The sequence below is a fragment of the Manduca sexta genome, chromosome 17 (genome assembly GCF_014839805.1).
Source record: "Manduca sexta isolate Smith_Timp_Sample1 chromosome 17, JHU_Msex_v1.0, whole genome shotgun sequence".
NCBI lineage: Eukaryota > Metazoa > Arthropoda > Insecta > Lepidoptera > Sphingidae > Manduca > Manduca sexta.
In genome coordinates this window covers 15,005,594-15,027,076 of record NC_051131.1, presented here as the reverse complement: position 1 = coordinate 15,027,076, position 21,483 = coordinate 15,005,594, and the positions used below count along the sequence as shown (strand labels likewise).

Here is a 21,483-nt window from a genome sequence, read left to right as displayed (position 1 = left end):
ATCACGCACCTTTAGATATGCAAATAAATAACTTTTTTGACTGAAACCATTACTGCAGCAAACAGCACCCACTACAATGCAATATCATGAGAAAATAGATTTGTTCAGCCACACAACACGTATACGCGGCAGTCGGCACTATACCAAACGGTAAAATGTTGAAATATTGCAAAAACAAGCACATCCATAATCGGTTCGCCGCGAGTTAACCGTAACCATAACGCGATACGTACAAACTTTACCTTAGACACGGTGCGTGCTAATTTGGTGCTTTTTACCGATTACATTTCGATTTTTATTTAGTGTCCTCTAAAAGATTCATAGTAAGCTGAAAAAATAATACTCTTTGATTTATAAAAAGTTTATTTTTTAAATACAAATCTTAAGAATGACTCTTTTCATAGATAAAATGAACGTAAAGGTAAAAGTGTCGAAAAATCCCTTATGTACTTATATGGCTATAAAGGTGTTTTTCGATTAAAACGAAATTTAAAAAGATGGATTCATTCACGTAAACGGAATAGAGCCCCCTGATTATGTTTATTTATTACACAGTGCAAGTTTTATAATATGTATTCCATGTTTCGGTGACATAAGTCTACTATTATGAGATATCTAATCGAAAAATAAAAATATACTTGGCGTTGGAATTTTATTATACAGCCATGAAATGTGCGGGTCAATTTGTCACGTGATACGCGTGAACGACACAAAAAGCATCTCGCAGTCGAGAAGTGATGAACGATGGTAAATTACAATATAATTGTCACTTTACAATAAAATCTAATTTAGTCTTAAACATGGATAGTCATTAAGTAGGTAGACAGCTGCAGTAGCGCATCGATCAGTATATCAAATGAATCTCTGATCCCTGCATCAACCTAAATGTCTGAGGGAGAAGTTGCGACCGAATGTCCTCGTAGATATCGGATGCTCTATTATTTAAGTGGATTCAGCAGGTCTTTCTAAGGATATCAGTAAGTTACGATAAATCTAGTGTTATGCGTTACTTTTTTCTAATTCATTATCTACTTCTCATATATCCTTATTTTGCTTTCCGATGTTATGTTGAATACGATGAAAAACATTTACGATCTATTTTTACAATCGAACAAATAGACAACAAACAGACTAATTTTATATTAGTTTCAAGCCCCCTCCCCTTAGTTCCTATCAAAACCGGATCGTATAAAGCGTAGTTTTAGCGCACTCCAGTAGGCGTCGATTAAGCAATTACCTGCGATGTCTCATCTATCATCCACTGATCGTGGGAGCTGGCCCGGCGTCTCCCGTGCGTGTCTCATGCCCTGCTTAGCGTTTAATCTATTATTAATTTGCCTCATGTAGTGAACCGTATATTTTCAACCTTTTTACTAGCAAGGCAAAGGAATACCTAGTTGGTTTTATTAGTTTACTAGGTACTGCGCGGGGCTCCGCCGATGTGAAAAAGTTTTTTCGAGATAAAAGACCGCTTTATAGTTTCTATACTTTAAGTTAAACATCTAGTAATACATCAGTGAAAAGTTTTTAGGTGATGCGTGTACAAACATACAGGCAGACAGACAAAGATCTAAAAACTGTTCTTTTGGCATTTGTGTTCTTGTGAACAATCTTTTTCTTGAGTGAGACCCCGAGAAATATATTAAATTGTGAATGTAATTAGTAAGGTCATTAAGTGACGCCCACACACTGATTTATAATTATTCTAAAGCTATTAAGCAATAGGCTCAGGAAATTTATACACATCATTTAATAAATATACAAATTCTTACAACATTATATGCTTAAGAAATGCTTTATCTCTGCGCAATTTTGAGTTATGTAGTAACTAAATATATATATATGTACATTTTGCTGATTTTTTTATGATTATTTTGTAAAGTTTCTAAAGTCAAAACCAATATATAAAACCCTATATAAAACCTGTCTATCGTTCTAAATAAAATAATTTAAATATTTAACCTATCCTCAAAAACCGTAGAAGGCGTTATGACAAAGCGCGCATCCTTTAAAGGCGATGCGCGAAGATTCCGCGTAAGGAGCGGGGCGTATTTCACGCGATAGCATCTTATCATCGGAGCGTGGCGCGAGCGCATGCGGGATGGCTGATATGCGCGTATTAACCCGCGAACGCAGGGTATGTGGCTTACTTAGCTACCAGAAATCTAATGAATTACTTTTCCTTCTATATTTTTTATTCTTAAAAGTCGGCAACAAATATATTTTCTACATCGTGGGTGTCTATAATACTTTTTGTTATCTCTTAGTGATTTCTCGTAGGTTCAAGAGTGGTAGGTACTATTGGTTACCGCCGGGTAATTTGTTTTTTCAATATAAAAATATTACGTTTTTACACTTTCCTGTCTGGATAAAAATTTTAAAAATATAATATTTATTTTATTAAATGATGTAGTGTGCATTGGCAGGGTTACTTGGCACTTATCTGGTTACAAAATTCCGCAGAAGCTGCATTTTTAAACTACCAGTAGCAGGTGACCTCAGGTGGAATTTGTACAACGTAAAATGTTCCTGATTTATGCTGTAGATAAATATAAAATATTTTATGAATAAAAATTTATAAACAACTCAGTAAGGTTTTTATTTTAAATAGCCACTAATAAGTTCAACAACATTTTCAGGCGCCGGGATCGTTGGCAAAACGATGTTGAATTTATTTGTATTTTTTTTTTCATTTACTTCATCAGAAGGCAGAGGGTGGCAACTGTTTATGAACTTTGACTATGCTACAGGCACCGACTACCACGAAAACCTTATTAAATCTCGCTTGTCCTTTGTTATGTCTTTTATTAAGCTCGTCCTCTGTCTCATTCTGAGTCAATTCAAGTATTAGATAAAATTTTGTTGCAATAGTTATTAGTTACGCTTCTGCCTACCGCTCGTGAATAAAGGCAAGCTTACGTATGTTTTCTATAATCTTATAGTAATCAAGGAAAAGAACGAAGAGTAGGTCAGTATATCACCGTATATATTACCGCGGACCTAACCGCAGACCGCACACCCTACCGACGTTCCACGATTGTTTGCTTTAATGATGTTATTGTTCCACTCCATCGAGGCACCGTGGGAGCCGCAGATTATGCAAATGTGATCGACTTTTTGTTCTACCCGTGGTAGGGGACAAGGGCCCTAATGAACGCCGGGGAAAGTATTGGTATGGCGGAATATCCAGCGATATATTTAGTATTAGTTTATGTTAGAATCTTATAGATGCAGAAACTTAAATTGTCAGGCGAATATTAAATGTAGTTTATTTACTAATATTATTAATGCAAGAGTCTGTAAACATATAAAAAGTGCTAAATGATTCTTAATGAATTTCGTTACATAGACCATGTCCTGAATTATCATGTAGGCCTTTTTTTTTCCAGATTAGTATAAACGGTGTAAGTATATTTTAGGAACTTCTATCAAAAAATTCTTGTTCCAGCTATACATAATTGTGTATTATATTTATTTATTTATTTTATTTATTTATTATTAAAGTTGCATCAACTAAGTAACACCATCAAACCTTAACAAAAGCATAGATTACAACAGCATTTTGTTCAAATGCTACTTATACAATTATAGATGCAAACGACAATTCAAATTATAAGTAACAAAGCATTATTACAATTAAATAAAATGCAACAACATCTAAAAATTAAGCTATACTACAACAAATATAAATAAAAAGAAAAAAATAAATCATTAAAACGAACAAAAATACACTATTAAATTAAATTAAGCCATAATCTATATAAATTACCTTTTTAACATTGTTTTTAAATTTACAAAGGGGATCAGAAAAGATATCAATAAAATAAGGTATATATTATACATACTATACTACAAAGTTTGGAAAAAGTCGTCGAGCGATAAACGTTAACACTCAATGATCGATACAATTATGCCGTGCTATCTAATTGCTCCCGCAGTGGCTTTCCACGCATCTAAAATTGTATCCAATTAAACAGTTAGCGTGATTTACAACAGTTCCGGCTTCCACGACTGCTTAAGTTGTGAGAAACAATTACAAAACACGCGTGTACGCCGCTTGCTTGACGTTTCATATTAAGAAACAAAGATTTGTTGAAGACTATGATTTCGTTTACGATAAGTATTGTTCGCTAATTTGAAATATGTCTTTGTGCAAACGATAAATGTCGAGTAATTCGCCATGTTTGGACAAATTACAATGCGACGTAATTATAATGTTTTTTTTTGTATTTATGTATTAACACAATATTTAGTTTCCTGAACTGAGCATCCTTCACAAGTTCGTTAGCAAGTTGCTAATGAGATGATCTGCATCATCATTATTTTAATGGCTTTTATTCTTGTCTTTTCAACACAAAGAACTAAAAAATATCACATAAAATATATATTTTGAAAGCTATATCAAGAACACATTCTAGCGATACATTCAAGTAACGATCCCAAACAAATTAATGACGACTATCACCGACATAGCGTTTAACAATCGATCGTAAACCACATTAACATGGGAAGATTATCGAAAAAATTACAAACAATATGGTATTAGCCTAGCTTAGCACGTCTAGGTCTAGGCAATATTTAGTCGTAAAAGCTATTAGGAGCGTGCGATCTGTGCCGCGGGAGATCTAGGCGGTAATTCTATGGCAAACTGTGGTTTCCCCGGGGTTTCGAAATAAGGAGTTGCAGACATCAAAGGTGTGGTTTCCTTATTCAGTGTCGTCAGGTATGGACCTATTGCCGCCGAATCACTGGCCCCCCTTTCTCTCCATCACTATACCATTGGTCCTAGAATACGCCTTTTCAAATCTATCGTTGGACCACCCTTTTACACTGTATTTTTGATATGTTATAGTATGTCGGGATAACAATAATTCTTTGTGAATGTATTTTTTTCCATGCGTAAGAGTTGATTGTAGAATCTTCTTTATATAGAATACAGTCTAGAGATCGTTTAGCAACTTATTTAAGCGGAAAGCGGAGGTGCGCTATCAGAGGCGGCCAGACTGCCGGTAATTGTTATGTTTGTTACGCCATGCCCATTGTTCGGCGCTGTCTGCAGCTCTGCCAGCGCTGGTCAATGCTGGCATTATTGCCAAATGGTTCTTACTGTATCCGGGACTTTGTTTTTTAATAGGTTTTGCGTAACGCATTGGAGATGTAGAATTAATGTGTTTTCGGCTTTGGTCTTTTGGTTCTGGTCATTGATTGCTAAACATTTTTATTGATGTTTCGGCAGTCACGAGTGAAATGAAACCCAAGGAAAAGGATAATTAGCAAGGGAATGTCGGTGGTGTAGCTATTGTTCGTGGACAGTTTAGCGCTTGATCAGGCGAACGGATCGCTTCCCTCCACAATCATTAGCATAAAACATTTAACTATAATATGTATAGCGCGCTGAAGTGGCTTGATTTTGGTAACTGTAGTTAGTCGGTAGAACCTAATATAATTAACTAAAGTTTAAACTTCAGTAAAAACAGTTAATTCGTTTTCATTCTCAATTTAAATTATATGAAATATGCAATTTATAGCATTTTAAAGTTCAACTTTTTGTCTAATTTTGGCCAGTATCCGCTACAATTATTATATAAAATATAATCATTAGACTCCTAAAACATAAAATTAACTATCGAATTTTCGAAATAATCGTCCTACGTTACCGCTTAGAATTATACGTTTGATAAATAATAGCATGGGGTTGCAATAATCGGCATTAATATAATGTTAGTGTTTATAGTTTGTAATACTGTGTAATAAGCTGGGCGTAATTACATGAATACATATAAACATTACGAGTAAATAAAGATACCGTTATACTGAACGTAAGGAACACTGTTTCCACAGCATGATATACGGGATTTAATTAATTTCTATAAGACTTCTCTGCGCACAGCAAAGTAACTACACATCTACTGATTGAAAATGTTATATCGTAATTTATGTAAAATTTTGATTTGCGAGGGATGTTGCATGTTATAATAGGTGTTTATGATTGTGGTTGACTAGTTTAATATCAGTTATAAGGAGCAGAAAATTTGGTACAGTTTTCTACTCAACTGTACACTCTTGTTAGGTACTTTTGAGACTATGATATCCCTGCTCGCAATGATAGTAAGTACCTGTAGAGCGTGTACGTGGAGGTTCGGTGTGCGGCGGCGGCTGCGCTGTCGATGAGGTGCTGCAGCGCGCGCGCCTGCTCGCCCAGTGTCAGCAACTCCAGCTCCTCTCGTCCTAGCTTGTACTGCAACTCTGCTTGCTGGATGCGTGTGTCTATGTTGCTGCCGACCGTACAGAAAGTTAACGACCTCGTTCAGATGTTATATTGTTTTGATTAGATGACTAACGAGTTTTACATTTGGATAGATACTATTTAAACCTGGAGTATGAGACTGTTGTCACGACTGATGTCATGTTGCCCGAGAAATTACTGAAGCTTTGAGCTGATTTACTAAAAAGGAAATATATTCTTTCAATGCCAGATTTATGGACTCAAAATTGTAATGAAGAAGGATCGTAAGTCCTTTTAAATTAGTTTTCCTTGCAAAAGACAAAGATAAATATGCTGAGATGACTGCCGTCTTTCACTAGTTAAAGACATATTAGAAAATTGAAGTAGAACTCACTCGGTAACATGCGTGTTATCCAGCCTCCGTCGCAGCTCCTGTATGTTGTTGCGCCTCGTCTCCAGGTCCTTCCTGACGCCCGCGGCTCGCTCCTCGAGTGCGCGCCGCTCGTCCGCCGATAGGGTGGGGCCCTCGTCGTGTGAGCTGGCGCGGGAGGCGGTGGGCGACGCGCTCTGAGCTGCTAGCCTCGCCGCGCTCAACGAAGCGCTCAGCTGTTTCTTGAGGCTAGATAGAAACGAATAATTCTTATTGTAGTTATGTGTTCGGTGTCGAAGTATTGCTTTCTCTATGAATTCGGAATAATAAATAAGATGGTACTGAAGCAATGTTTCGTCTAATGTCTATTTAGAAATATACATAAAGGATGCTAAAATGCATAATAGTTCCACGCTTTGAGTGTTTACAGAGAGAAGCAGACGTTAAGTTTATTATTATTGTTTCTTAAATCATTTATCTACGATATCTTTATTAGGTAAAGGTTAGTCGTACTTCTGTATGAGCGTGTCCTTGTCGCTGAGCGCGCTGCGAAGAGCGTCCAGCTCCCGGGAGACGTCACGTGCGCCTGCGCTGCGTCGGCGAGACCCTGATAGCGACACCTCGATACTCGCCATCTATATACAAAACAAACATGCATTTACATTCTTTATAAACATTAAAATGGCATATTTTGGTTTTCGTTACTAACAAAATTGCCGCTACATTCATTCAGCCTTCGATAACATTATAACATTAAACATTCAGCAACTGAATTTGTAAATATTTCATGTTGGCAGTTGTAGTAATTAATATTTCCCATACTTCACAGTTTATTATATCTTATAAATTTTGAAGAAACTACCCTTTTGACTTGCCTTAACGAGAGCCGTCCGTCAATAATTATTATCATTGGGTTGAGTACTGATAAGGTAACATGTGAGGAATGTCACGTGCAAAATAATATGAAGTTAATATTATATTCTCTATACAATATGCAAATCTTCTTTTAGCAATGCCGCGAACATTGTCTAAAAAAGAAAAAATACGGAATGCCTCAAGTCTTTTTCATTAATTTTCGTTTTACAGTAAATTGATAACTGTCTTGCATTAACGTCAGCCTTAAGGTACAGCTGCAGCATCACCTTGACTATGAGATAAGATTAATGAGACGTCTGATGTACCTTAATATTCCATAGGCGAATAAAAGTGAAGCAATAAACTTTGCGTCTTAATTATTGATGATAGAGAGCAAGTAGTTTCGTTATAGACAACGGGATATAATCGTTTAGAATATAACTTGAGAAATGTAAAACGATAGTTAACTTAGCAATGCAATATACCTGCATAGTTTTATATTCTTGTTATTGCTTTTCGTACTTTTACTAGATTATTTATTATGTAATATATATAGATTTTATAAACTTCTGGGAACTAGTTCTGCTCATGGAAACTGAAAGTTGGTAATTTTAGAGACTATTCATAACAGATAATCATTAAAGTTTTCAAAATAATAAAGAGTCTGATTTATAAAGATTGGTAAATCGTATGGTATTGTTTTGCATCTGTTATGTTGCAAACGCTAACCTTAGAGCTTATATTTTTAAATTACAGCTTAGCATTAACATCCTTGTCTACGACTAATGACATCATTTAATCTGCCGCCACAACGTCACTTGTCAACACATTACCACAGATTAAAAAATCTGCCGCTATTGCCGCGTAATGTGCGCTCACGAGCTGCGCCTGCGCATAAAAACTTAACCATAGACCATGATGCCCGCTGATTTATACGCCACCTGTCGCTCAGTTTCTCACTGGACCCCGCCTCTTATATTCTATTATTTATGATTTAGATAGATTGCTTTCGATCGATTAATTAATGTTGCTATATTACGGGTTGTAAAATTACAGTTTATACGTGATGTTGAGGTAATTACGCGTAATGTAGGTGTTTTAGTTGTTTTAGAGTAATAATGGATTTAGATGTCTGATGGTTTGAGATATGATGGATACGTTAATTTGATATTGTTTATGTAGGTACGTGGGTACTGGTACTGGTAGTTCTCTATAGGAATTTCGAAGGTGTGTGAAGTCTACCAATCCGCACTAGGCCAGCGTGGTGGACTAAGGCCTAATCCCTCTCAGTAGTAGAGGAGGCCCGTGCTCAGCAGTGGGCAATTATATAATACAGGGCTGATATTATTATATTATTATTATTAAAGGGGGGTTCCCTTTACTCTTCAGCAATGGGAATGATTAATACAAGGTTATATTTTTATCTAACGATTTCTACGAGATATTGCAACTTTGATTTTTCGGACGATCAATATCTCAGCTCCCCCCATGACCATGAAAGCTGCAGTCTTCGAAAAGTCGAGAGAAAATTATAATCTAAAAAATCCGCGATAAAATTCGAAAAATAGTTTTATTCCAAGGTTATGTTTTTGGTCTTTGTATCGCTGGCGGTTTATTGGTTAAAGGAAGTAGTTTATGCGCGTTCCTGCGCACGGTCCGTTCCACACCAGTTGTCGCCGCCTTCAACCGTCGGTACCTAGGTTTGACGAAACGACAACCGATTTATGAATTCTTATTACTTTTTACCGGTATGTAGATCCATTGATAACAGGAGTAAAGCGTTGTAATGAAGATTTATATCAGTTTTTTTATATAGAAGGGGAATGACTGCATCACCTGATGGTTAGTTGTCACCGACCTCTTTACACCACCACTATGGTTGGAAGTGTGTTATGCATCGCACCTAAATTATTAAAAATGGTAAGGAACGTTGCACAGAAATGAATATAAAAATTATAAGAGAGCATATTTTGTTAGCGTCTTTAACATTAAATTACTTTTTTATTAAGTGTGGGAAAATAAAAAAAATATTTTATACATTTTTAAAATACATTATAACATACCATAAAAACATAATCAATAAAACACTAATGGCGTAATGTGGGAAATATGTAACGAATTGGAAATTGAATAAATTCTTAAGTCTCGATATAACGCGCGGTACTACGAGCTCGGTTCTCACATGTGTTGCGAACGAAACTCGCATAATCAGCGCCATTATCGAGTTCCCAACTATTGTGTTCTAATTTTTATCTGACGGCTCGGCCCTTTTTTCTCACACACAATCTGATTATAAGAGTGAACATTCAGGAACTTAAAATGGTAGTAACGGCTCGTCCACACTGTAAAGTGGGCAAAGATAAAAGTTTTATCGGGGATTTCTTTTGTCTTTGTGGAGAGTATTCGAGAAAAACAACACGTGTATAAAATATTCAAAGGCGAAGATAATTAGTCGGGATTTCGGAGTGACAACGATAAAAGTGAGAATTTATTTATTTATTACATTTGCAGAAAGGCGAGATTTAAGCTAAAGACATTCTATCGGGCACATTAAGGACAAAGATTCACAGAAATGTATAAGCCGACCAAATATAAAAGTCAGAATAGTATACTCCCTAATAAATCATAATAATATGAGTATTTAATTTTAATATAGTTTAATTGAAACTTGTGAGATTGCTCCTATATCTTATGTTGATTTTACTTGCCATAAGTGCTCATAAGTCAACCTCCGATTATTTTAACGACTAATAAGATATTAATATCATTATACAGGGTCATTTTGAAATTGCGTTAAGTTAAATGAAACCACATACTTAACAACTTGGAAATGACACTTTACAATAAGTTACTTAAGCCGTAGACGTAAAATAAAAAATTGTAAGTTTCAAAAAAAATATATATAATTAAAACGTAGTTTTAATTTTACGCGCTCTAACGCTACTACTACTACTACTCTAAGAGAATTCAACATCATACATTCAGTCAAAAGTACACTCACGCACACGCCATATTCGCATTAAATTACAAAATGATAAAAAAACCAGAAATATAAAACCAGGAATTATGGTGAAAATATTCGTTATTAATGGATGATTTTTGGCAGAATGTCAGCAAAGGTGAAGACGAGTATGTGGTTTTATTTAGTAACGCAATGTCAAAATGACCCTGTATTATACGACACCGACCTAGGAAAATAACTTAAACATTCCGCAATGATAGAGCCATCGGAGTAATATCCATAATGCGATGGCACGACCGTTGACCCTGGCTGCGCGACCTGACCGACAGGTTGCATTCCGCCAATCACTGCGCCTCCAGGAATAGCCACGGACGCCAGATATACATAGCAAATACATTTCATTTTCACACCTCACTGCATTCACTTATTTTTATAGCTATAATAAAATTAATAATATAACTGGCAATACTAAAAATAAAATATAGCTATCTAGCCTCATTCTTTTTTTATACAGGCACGTAATGTGACCCCAGTTCACCTGATAGTAAGTGAAGTGGGGTCTAATTGAATGTTGACTGACGAGCGGTGATTACCCCTCGATAGTCGACATAATTATGCTGGCCTGTTGTAAACGGATACATTCAGGCTGATCCTGGAATGCGACACACTTCGTGGGTCACTAAGTCAGAATTTAAAATCTTGTGTACGTTGGTTGCTGGTCGTGCATTTTATTTAAGGCAGGATATTCTTGAAGTACTAAGTTATATTCCTCGCTATAACTTTCTTGTACAACTGACGGACAAGACGATCAAGCCATTCGCCTGATGAAAAGCGTCACAATGGCTCATAAACAGTAGCAATACAATCTAAATTTTGTATTACGAAGCACTATGTGCATATTACATTGGAATCATTAATGTAAGACGTTAGATGTTAAGTTTAGGACTCGCCCACACATTGCACCAGCTACAATGAAATTTAAATTAAAACACAAAAGCGCTTGGCAGTAAACCTATTTGTATAAAAGTTTATAGTAATCGGACACAGTCCCTTATTGATAAAGTTAAGCATTCTTGTTCAACATGAATTTATAAACAATATTCGTAGAATCGTCTTAAACCGAAGTAATTCAGAGGATTACTTGAAAACGCATAGCAAGTAGTAATTACATGCAGATCCGCCCGACTCTATATTACTTGGCATTAACTTTATCAGATTATTGCAAACTGGTGATGCTCCAGTACGAACGGAGGTAAATTAAATCGAAATTTATTCAAGGTTAATTTAACTCATAGCTTTAACGTAACTCAGATTACTGAGTTATAATTACACTATAGAATTATGTATATATTTGTAGTATGCCATAAGCCAGCTGGTAAGTGACGGACCATATACTTAAAATAACAAAATACTATCCATTGCGTTTACTATTCCGATCCACCCGATGTTACACGCTACGAAGCGCTTACAAGTCCAAAACTTCATAACGTATCAGACCCATTAGTCTAACCGAGTCTTTAAACATAACAGCTATAAATCATAATCTCGAACAACTTAGTGCTCTTTCAAATCATAAGATCAAGTAATTATCCGATATTAGAATCGAATGTTAGATTCCAGTATGCTATTGATGCTAATATCCAGCAATTACAATTACCTACAGAGTCTGACTTGACAGTCGTCCCTTACTTTCTTTACTTCAAACCGCCTTTTATGTAAGTATTTATAAAAAGCTGCACAAGAAGCGCGTCCGATGCGTCGCTGCGAGCGTATAATCGCGCGCTACAAAAAGCAGCAGATCTTGATCATCGCTGCAACAAATTGTATTATTGAAAAGCCACCGCCGGAGCAACGGGTTTGATATACGTAAGTCACAGTGTGGCACTGAGGATGAGTTTCCTTTAAGTATTGCACCGGACTCACATAAAACTAAACACTAGAATTTAATTTTTTATCATTATTTTGGTCACTTGTCTGCCTGATGAATGTAGTTGGGGGCAAGTTATGTTAAAGTGTTAATTTGGATTATAACTCAAAATGTTCATAATATTCGCCGTTGGTCCTGCGCCTGATCTCTCTCCGGTCACGACTGATTGCCGACTCGCCAGACTACGCGAGTGAAGGAACAGAGAGTGCACCAGTGTATTGCGCACACACTTGTACAATTAAAATATCTCCTGCATACCTGGCTGATCTCTGTTTGATTGATTGGTCGCCGTGACTGAAATTCGTCTAGAACGGATTCATTCATCCATTACTTCAATATGCTCACAGAACTAAGAAGACAATTCTACGTTTTAAAAATACTAAACTAAATAACTTGCCATACAATCCTTCTCTATACCACTTACATCATAATATACCTCGGAGATCTCTTATCACTATTGCGACAATTCTCACATCTTCTGTCTCTCTCATACTCTCCTCATACTTCCAAGAGCGAGAAGGACAGGTGAGAGGTACAATCCTCGGGAACTAGCAAAGATACGAGCGAGGGTAGTAAGTCACCCGGTGATTACAGCGAATATAAATATTTTATTTTACGGCGTCCAGTGTGTAAACTATAGGTTGTGTACGACTAAAAATATTCCCGGCACGTAGTATGAACCTTGACGAGGCTGTTATCCTGTGCGAAGCCTTAAAAGGGATTATCGAGCTTTGACTATTATATTTTCAAGCAAAAAGTATGATTTTCTATACGGTTGAATTACGGGACGCGCAGTGCACTTTTCTATAAATAAATAATAACAGAAATTAGATCTTGCAATTACACTGGAAGATTCTTTTTTGTGTTCAAGTTATCCTGTCATATTAGTAAGTCTTATAATACCTTGAATTAAAGATGTTTTTATATTGAGCTACGGGTTTCAAATAAATTAATATTGAGTTAGATTTCTATGCATTTCATGAATGGAGTACAATAAATTCGTTCGTTACATGCTCTTCACAGAGAGAACAAATACACATCTACTCACGATATGAAGAACACTTTCCTGTTTTAAGTTGACCGAATACGGAGGCCATCAACAAACATAAAAACCTCTATTAGACAATTTATTTTCTAACACCTTCAATAGTATTTGCGTTGGTTTTTGACAGAATTTGCTCCAGGGTCAGCCTGCGTATATTTGGTTTAAACAGGCCGGCATAATGGTGTCGACTGGCAAGGGATAATCACCTCTTGTCAGTCGACACGATCAGCATACCATTCCGCTTATCATCAGATGTAGCGGGGTCATTCGCCGGGTCCGTGGCGTAAATATATCGATACTTATTCAGTAGGTTGAAGACGAAAGACCTACCATATAACTTTATACAGTACTTAGTGTATTATAAAACAACATTACCTTATCTTGGTATAAGTAATTAAATTACTATATTCTACAGTTATTAAGATAAGTTTCTCGACCATTATGAGTTTGAATAGATCATGCAATTTATACCTGTCTTGGAGTAGTGAGTATTCGCGCGGAATGACAGTTAACCGTGCGTTGAAATCTTTTGTACGGCGCCACGGTGTTGATAGAGTTATGGCGACAAGGATTATAAAATTACTTATTATATTAAGTGTTATTTATTAAGTAGTTAGATATATTTATGCTTATTGGATAAATTTATTTTATAGTAGAATATAAATGTGATTGCCTATAAATTAACTTATTTATATATTTTTACTAGTTTTTTATTAGTTGGCGTGTGACTAATAAAATTAATCACTGCCGAAATCAACTTATCCTTTTAAATCATTAATTAAGTCATCGTTTCGCTTTTTTTTAATTTAAATATCTTGTATTTTCTGTATGCTTAAAAGTTTTTTTTTTCTTGAAACTGCCTGGGTGGGGTTGTTGTAATGCGTAGGCAGCATGATTACTGCTCTGTCTTGATGTCTCGGGTTCGAATTTGTATTGGGTTTTTCTACTCAGTATCAGCTCGAATCTGGAATTTGTGCCCGATGGGGTGATAGGCTCGGCCCCTTATCATATAATGGGACGGAATACACTCGGCGTAAAGTGGGTGCCCTGGTACCACTGCTAACTACTCCTTCGGACATAAAGACGTGACGGTAGTTTATTTTTGAAAATTTATTTATTACAACCACTTAAGGTAGCATTTTTGAACTTCGTTTAATGCGTTTATTTAGTGCTCTTCATTTCAAATCAATTAATGGTACACCATAATGGTACCATCGCAAAGTAGTAGATTTGTTGTTTTATTTCGTATGCTCAGTAGGGACGCTGGAAACCCAATAATATATTCAAAAGATTTTCTTTCCTTGATTAACACTGCCATGATCACCAAAGAATTACGAGTGGGGAAGTTGTAATAAGGAAATATCTTATTTCCCAAACTTCTTCGAAAAGATCTCGGTACAATCTAAACCGTTTTAATTCGTGCTCTATATTAAGTAATACTTCCTCTGATCTACATATTTGATAAGTTGGTAATGTAAACAGTGTGGCGCGTGCCGGTTCACTGACCTTGGCTTCCAGATTCTCGAGGTTGACGACTCCGCCCCCGCCGCCGCCCGCGCCTCCGCCCGCACCCCCGCCCGCCTCAAGCGTTTGCTGAAACAAAACATCACACTGCAAATATGTTTTGATTATATAATATTATGGTAAGGATAGGCCGTCTACTCTCTGCATAGTAGGGTTCGAAAGATTGTTTTATCAATGTTGTAATGAGTTTAAAACTAGTTCCCAATATTGACTTCAGATAGGTGGATGAAGATAATAACAAAGTCAAATCCTTCCTGCAATATATGGTGAGACACCATTTATCCTTTTGTGGAGATACCGTACAGTTACACTGTATTACAAAATCTAGGGGAAGCGTTGCTCGACCAGGGTACAGAGCTCACTACTTCTAGAGCCACAGTCCCTACTCGTTGCCAATAAGTTCAGCGAAATGCAGTCGCTTCATTTCCATAACTTTACTCAAGAATTATTATAAAACTTGGTTATTCTAATTTCTAATATATCTCATGTTCATACGTCTACTTGAAACTAAATTATATTAATATTTTGTCGGACAAATACTTCCCCACAATTTCTGGTAAAAAGTAAAGTAATTACGTATATATAAATATTCATAAATAAATAATTGGTGTCCCAAAACATAAGGGCCTGAGACCTGAGTGCAAGTCGTAAATGTGAGATAACGGTGTTATTTGCATATAACATGTCCGCAGGGCGCGCGGAGCGGCGCCGTGTCGCGCCCTATCTGATGCGCGTAATTATATGCCTCCAAATATCAGGTTTAAACGGTATTGTGTCATATATAAGCTGTTGTGTACGTGTTCATAGCTTCATTGGTCCAGAGGCGTACTTCAGCTGCGAATTGTGGAGTACAATCTTCGCCTCCTATATCGAGCAATATCAAAGTTGCACGATTTTTTCGATTTATTTTAAGTGGAACGTAAGTAAGATTATAGATATAAGACATATTATGTTTGATAAAATATAGGTTAAACTAGTTGCACCTTTTCTTTGTTAGTTCAGTTGGAATGATAATGTATGTCTTTATACACACATTATCCTCATCACATGTTTCAATTTGATTCTCTGGGACGACCAACTCTTTCACAATTTCGACAAGAGTCATTACTCAAAAGACTCTTTATTAATGTAAAGCGGCATGTCTTCATACCAACAAATCAAACCTTTAATTAAAATCTCTCATTTGTTCGTAAGCTTTTTGCTGTCGCGTGAGCTGCCTCGACGTAAGAAACTAAATATCTGGTAATGAACTAATTTCACATCACACGAATCAACCGATTCTCGCTCCGATGCGCCAACTTTCGACGCAACAAAAACCACGTGCGCGAACACGCTGCGCACGCGCACGCATCAGCTTTCTATACTGATTGTTTATTGAATATGTTTTGATTGGTGACAAAGATAATAACTTAATCTAATAACTCATGTAATAGTTGGCTAAATACCCCTATTTCGAATTCTCTCATGTGATCAGGCTAGCTACCACTATGTCGTCTACTTCTGCAGCCAAGTATGCAAGCATTGTTCTGATCCGAAGACACTCTAGTTGAGCATTATGAGATATAATATTTATAAAATATATTTTCTGTTCGTTATTTTATTACTTACTTTTTATAATTATAGTCCTTAGTTATGAATCAGATTTAAATTGTCGGTTATTACTGTGGTTAGCGGATGTCTGTAATGACATCGTTAGCGTGCATACTCCGTGCGCTTTGTTTATCTACCTCGAGTAATTCTAACAACATATTACAAGTAACTTTGATAAATGTTGTGATTTATAAAGGGGGGACTGTTGAGATGGAACAGAAACTGCAGCTAATGTAACCGTACCTACGCAGCTACAGTTTAACTTTCTTAGGATACAGAAGGGAAATAGGAGGCACATACATTTTTAATTTGAATTACTCATGTTATCATGGTAAATGACGGACACGTTACTAGTCACTATTACAAAAAAAGTCACACTGTTTTACACGCCTAAGGGCCTCTGCCTATTGAAGTGTAAAATAATGATATTCTTGTGAGAATACACTGAAATAGAATATCACGACTATATTCGTGTAAAAAATAGAATATCAATATTCAACTCTTGTAAAAAATAAAGAATCAGTTTTTCAATCTTATAATAAAGAGAACATTACTATTTTACCCTTGAAAAAAAGTAAGGCAGAAATAGATTCTGTGTCCGCTTTGTGCACTAGTTTATTAGACAGTGTCGAGGCGGTAGTCCGTAGAACACGACGAATTTGCACCTTCATGTTCCAATTGTCCCCTTAATCGGCAACCCCGACGAGGACAGTATGAAACATTTTCAGGATAAATATTGCTAGAGTGTACTTTTGCATTGTGTGCTTAACTAACAAGTGACTACAAAAAATGGTAAAAAGCTAGAATGGCTTATTTTGATGGATGTCATGGACAACATTTGTTCATTCATTAACATATTGCCATAATTCTTGCAACCGACAAGGGGTGCCGGTAAACATTGTAATACTTAGACAAACGTCTCTCATTCGTTGATCAGTTTGGCCTACATGTAATACGCATTTAGCCATACCAGGAAAAATAATAACAAAGACGCAAACCAATTATTAATCAATAGTACTCGGATGGTTGTCGATAAATCACAACCCACGAGCGTGTAGGTGCCGGCCCCGCAGCCTCGGAGCACGCCGGTAATAACGCGCTATGACAAGCTTCTTGTTTAGTACATGTTTTAGCATGTAGTTGTTTTAGATATGGGAACAAGTGGTGATGCTGGTCAGGGACTATTGTGAAGGTTGTGACCAAGTGCATCATGCAGATGCTTAGGGCGAGCAGTAAAAAAATCAATAAATACCTATGGAACTGACAATTTGAGTTAAATTCAGAGGCGAATAAAGCCAATTCTTTGTGAGTTGATTTCAGAGGCGAATAAAGCCTTTCTCTAATCACCTGATATTAAAATTGATAGACAACTTAACTTATTTATGTAATAACACATTTCATTATTAATGATCATACATTTCTAAACTACAATGAACCAGATGCAACATCGCTATGCTGTATAATTGCAGTGATAGGACACGGGAGCACCCACCGGGACTCGAACAATGGACCATTACGCATCGCCTTCCGATATTGGCTTTAATTGGGTCGCGCCTACACCAGGATATGTTGGCGTCTTACTGATTTGCAGATACTTATCACTGTCTAGGTGGGTTTGATCGGAGATCGGTTAGTGAATACATTAGTACGAGGATTTGTAAACATCGTCGACTTAGTTATGAATAATTTGTTAGATGTTTCGTTATGTACTTAGTTCAGACTAGGTGCAGCCAATGACGCAATCTATCCGCGAAGAGATAGGCAGAAAGACACCTAGACCGTCTTCAATTCGCAATTATAAACGTACCAAACGTTTTGTAATAGAAATCTTTTGTCAAAACCTGTGTCGGCAACAAATACTTATTTCGGATAAGTTAGGTGCGTTTGTTTAATTCAGTATTATAATTTTAAATTACAGTGGTGAAGGGTCCATATATTGCGATTCTTGCCGGCTTACCTTTCATAATTTATGTAAAATCTTATTAAAATACAACGATTTGCAAATCACTATTGTGCATGTTAGTACCTACATTTATGTTGTTTAGGGTTACCTTTCAGAAAATTTCACTCTTCACGGCTGTTAATTTACCTATCTGGATCAAACCAAGAACGTCACGGTTCGAAGTCCATGTACGCAGCCACTAGACTAATGAGATTGTATGATGTAGTTTAATACGTAGGCCGTGATGTTAGTGTTGCTCACCAGGCTGGCGGAGCGCTGCTGCTTGTTGAGGTCATGGTGCGAGCGCGCGCGGTCCTCGCCCGCGTCCGAGTACTGGCCCGACTTGCGGCTGCTGACAAATAAACTAATTAATATTCATTTGAAATACATATTATATTATACTATACGTATATAAACTCGTATATAAATCTTGTATCGCAGATGCAGGTGATCTAACATATTTAATTAGAAAGGTACCACGAATTCTTCAGCTAATTATAGGATTTAAGCTTTAAGGACATTACAGCATGTTAACATAGTATATTCAGTAAAGTGTAGTGATATGCGACTTTGAATTACGCGGTGATGTTGTTACTGTTAGGTGGGCGCAGAGCTAACCACCAGGCGAACAATGTTAGGTATATGAAATTGTTTAAAAAATATTACTTATATAGATTTTATGTCGAAGATCTTCGTGGTTTTTAATACTATGATACGGGACCACGCTTACTTAAATATTGAGGTATCGGTTACATAGGAATTTGATACAAATACTGTAATGTACACAAAAAAATGCCACCGAGGACCTTGAAACTGACTCGGTGAGTTATTTTGAACAAAGCGGCTCGTGTTACCGACACCCAAGTGCCACCAGCGGTAAAAGACTTTGTCAGAACTCGACACTTACCTCCAGAAACGACCTTGGTAGTTTATTAGAATTCATATACAAAAAATAATGATTTGTCATTTCGTTTCAAAACAACAAAGAATTAAGTGGATATTCGGTGATACTTCAATCGTTTAGTCTCTGTTTATGCTAGCAGTAGGTACTCGCCCTGATATGATGATTTCCTTATTTTATTAATTTCGACTTTAAGATAGGTTTGCCATTGATAGAGAGTAGAGATTAAGCAAGTTTGAGAACCTAATGCCATTAAAATACGTGTTTTTATCGAGGCTAGCTAGCAAGAGTTGTATTAAAGAGCGTGTGGGCAGGATAAACTCTGGGGCTATAAACAAGATGTCTTTCTACAATCGATGACATTAATAGAAAACGAAAAAATGTTTGGGAATGAGATGTTAGCGATGAGTCACGTGGTCGAAAGCGAACGAATAAATAAGAAAAAAACTGTAGATAGAATAGAAACGTGTGCAACGTGTTTGAAGCCTTTAGAATGTTTCGCTTTTAACACATTGTAACAAATATGTATAGATTTGATGAGACTTAGGACCGTATAAATAGATGCAATACAGTTTCACTCTTAAGTCTGATATCAGCTGACACGGTGTAAAATTAAAGGCACCATCTTAACATATGTGGAGTTCAGGGGTTTCCATTTCTTCATAAATTCACGTAAAATGAGTCTTATCTTTACAATAAGGATATAATATTGCCACAGATATATGCTATTTAAGAAACAGATATCAACAAAATCACAAATCTTATCACAAAATACCATCACATTAATTTAGTTAGCTGAATTTCGATTCTAATTGGACAACACAAACTCAGCTGATCACAGACGCTTAAATGACAGCCCAAGTTTAGTTTATTAAATAGTTCAATACTTTAAATGTCTACTTAAGATCCCACTCAAAGGTAATAACGGTTTGTTAATATGGCCCTTAAATGTGTCGAATTGATGCGCTCAGTAGCCCTATAGTACTTTGTTATACAGTTCTGGGTGCGGCGCGGCACACAGCCCTTTAAAAAGATCGGCTACAAAGAATACATGCATTTCGCATCGCTGTTGCATTTATCCCAATAAGGGCTGCACTAGCGTCGATTACAGGTCGACGGTAAGTCGCCAATGGTCGCCACCCACACGCGCTACCAGTATGGTAATCGAGCGAATCTGTCGCTTCGCATACCGAAACGCCACCCAAGTCGCTTAAAATACTGTCACTGTATAATCTGTGGGAATTTTAAATTTTCTCAATAGGATAGCTCAGTGAAGAGTATGATTTATGTCCAAAATATTATGGTGTATACATTAGAGGTGAAAGAATGTGGGTGAAATACGCGTATGTGTAGAGGTATATTGTTATGAAACAAGTCACACTTTAAATAAATAATCGAAATCGATTTAGCCTTTTGACAACTACCAAACTCTCTAAATTATGGTAACTTTCCTTAGTGCTGTCTGTACGATGCGATGCCAGCACCATATTTAAGAAATATGATTATAGAATTCCATTAATTTCCCATATGAGCAAATTACCAAGATGATATACACTACCTGTATGCCAAATCTCATCCGAAAAAATTGTTCAGGTATTACTTCTAACACACATCTAAACATCCATACATTTTCACAAACTTTTGCATTCATAATATTACCAAGATAAGACGGTAAGCAGCACAACGCAGTTTGGAATGGAATGGACTCCCGAGACGAAGGTTTAGAGCCCAAGGCTGAAGCACACATCTCTGACTTGTGTGTAAAGTAAAAAAATGTTATGTTAGATCATGTGAAGAGTATGTGAGGATTGTTACCTGGGCGCGAGCTTGCGGTGTGCGCGCCGCCCGCCGCTTATCATCGACAGCGTGCTCATCACCGCTGACATGGCGCACGCTCCTCCGGCCCATCAAACCTAACAACAAATAAAAGCACACTTCAAATATACGACGAAATATACTGTCTTCAAATATCAATATTATTCAGAGAAGAATTTTGTCTTATATATATTTAACGAGCAAGTGAGTTACTTAAAGAAGCAACACTGCTCATAAAAGAACGTGTTAATAAAGTCCAAAAATCCTAAAATAGAGAAAAATATTTATATTATATAATATTGCCAAAGCCAACGCAGTTTTTATCG

General features: G+C 36.5%; 1 protein-coding gene across 2 annotated transcripts in view; it reads right to left on the bottom strand.

Moving 5' to 3' along the window:
* The window catches only part of LOC115450664, a 32,430-nt gene extending 11,180 nt beyond the window's left edge, over window positions 1-21,250 (bottom strand). Inside the window, exons 1-6 of one of the 2 annotated variants that reach the window (XM_030178731.2) lie at window positions 21,158-21,250; window positions 18,703-18,793; window positions 14,892-14,978; window positions 7,110-7,231; window positions 6,621-6,845; window positions 6,117-6,275 (exon numbers count right to left, since the gene is read on the bottom strand). In XM_030178731.2, coding sequence (XP_030034591.1) covers window positions 6,117-6,275; window positions 6,621-6,845; window positions 7,110-7,231; window positions 14,892-14,978; window positions 18,703-18,793; window positions 21,158-21,228 — 755 coding nt within the window. In that variant the 5' untranslated portion in view covers window positions 21,229-21,250. The remainder of the gene's footprint in view (window positions 1-6,116; window positions 6,276-6,620; window positions 6,846-7,109; window positions 7,232-14,891; window positions 14,979-18,702; window positions 18,794-21,157) is intronic. The other variant, XM_030178732.2, reaches the window with a different exon arrangement.
* Window positions 21,251-21,483: the final 233 nt, after the last annotated feature.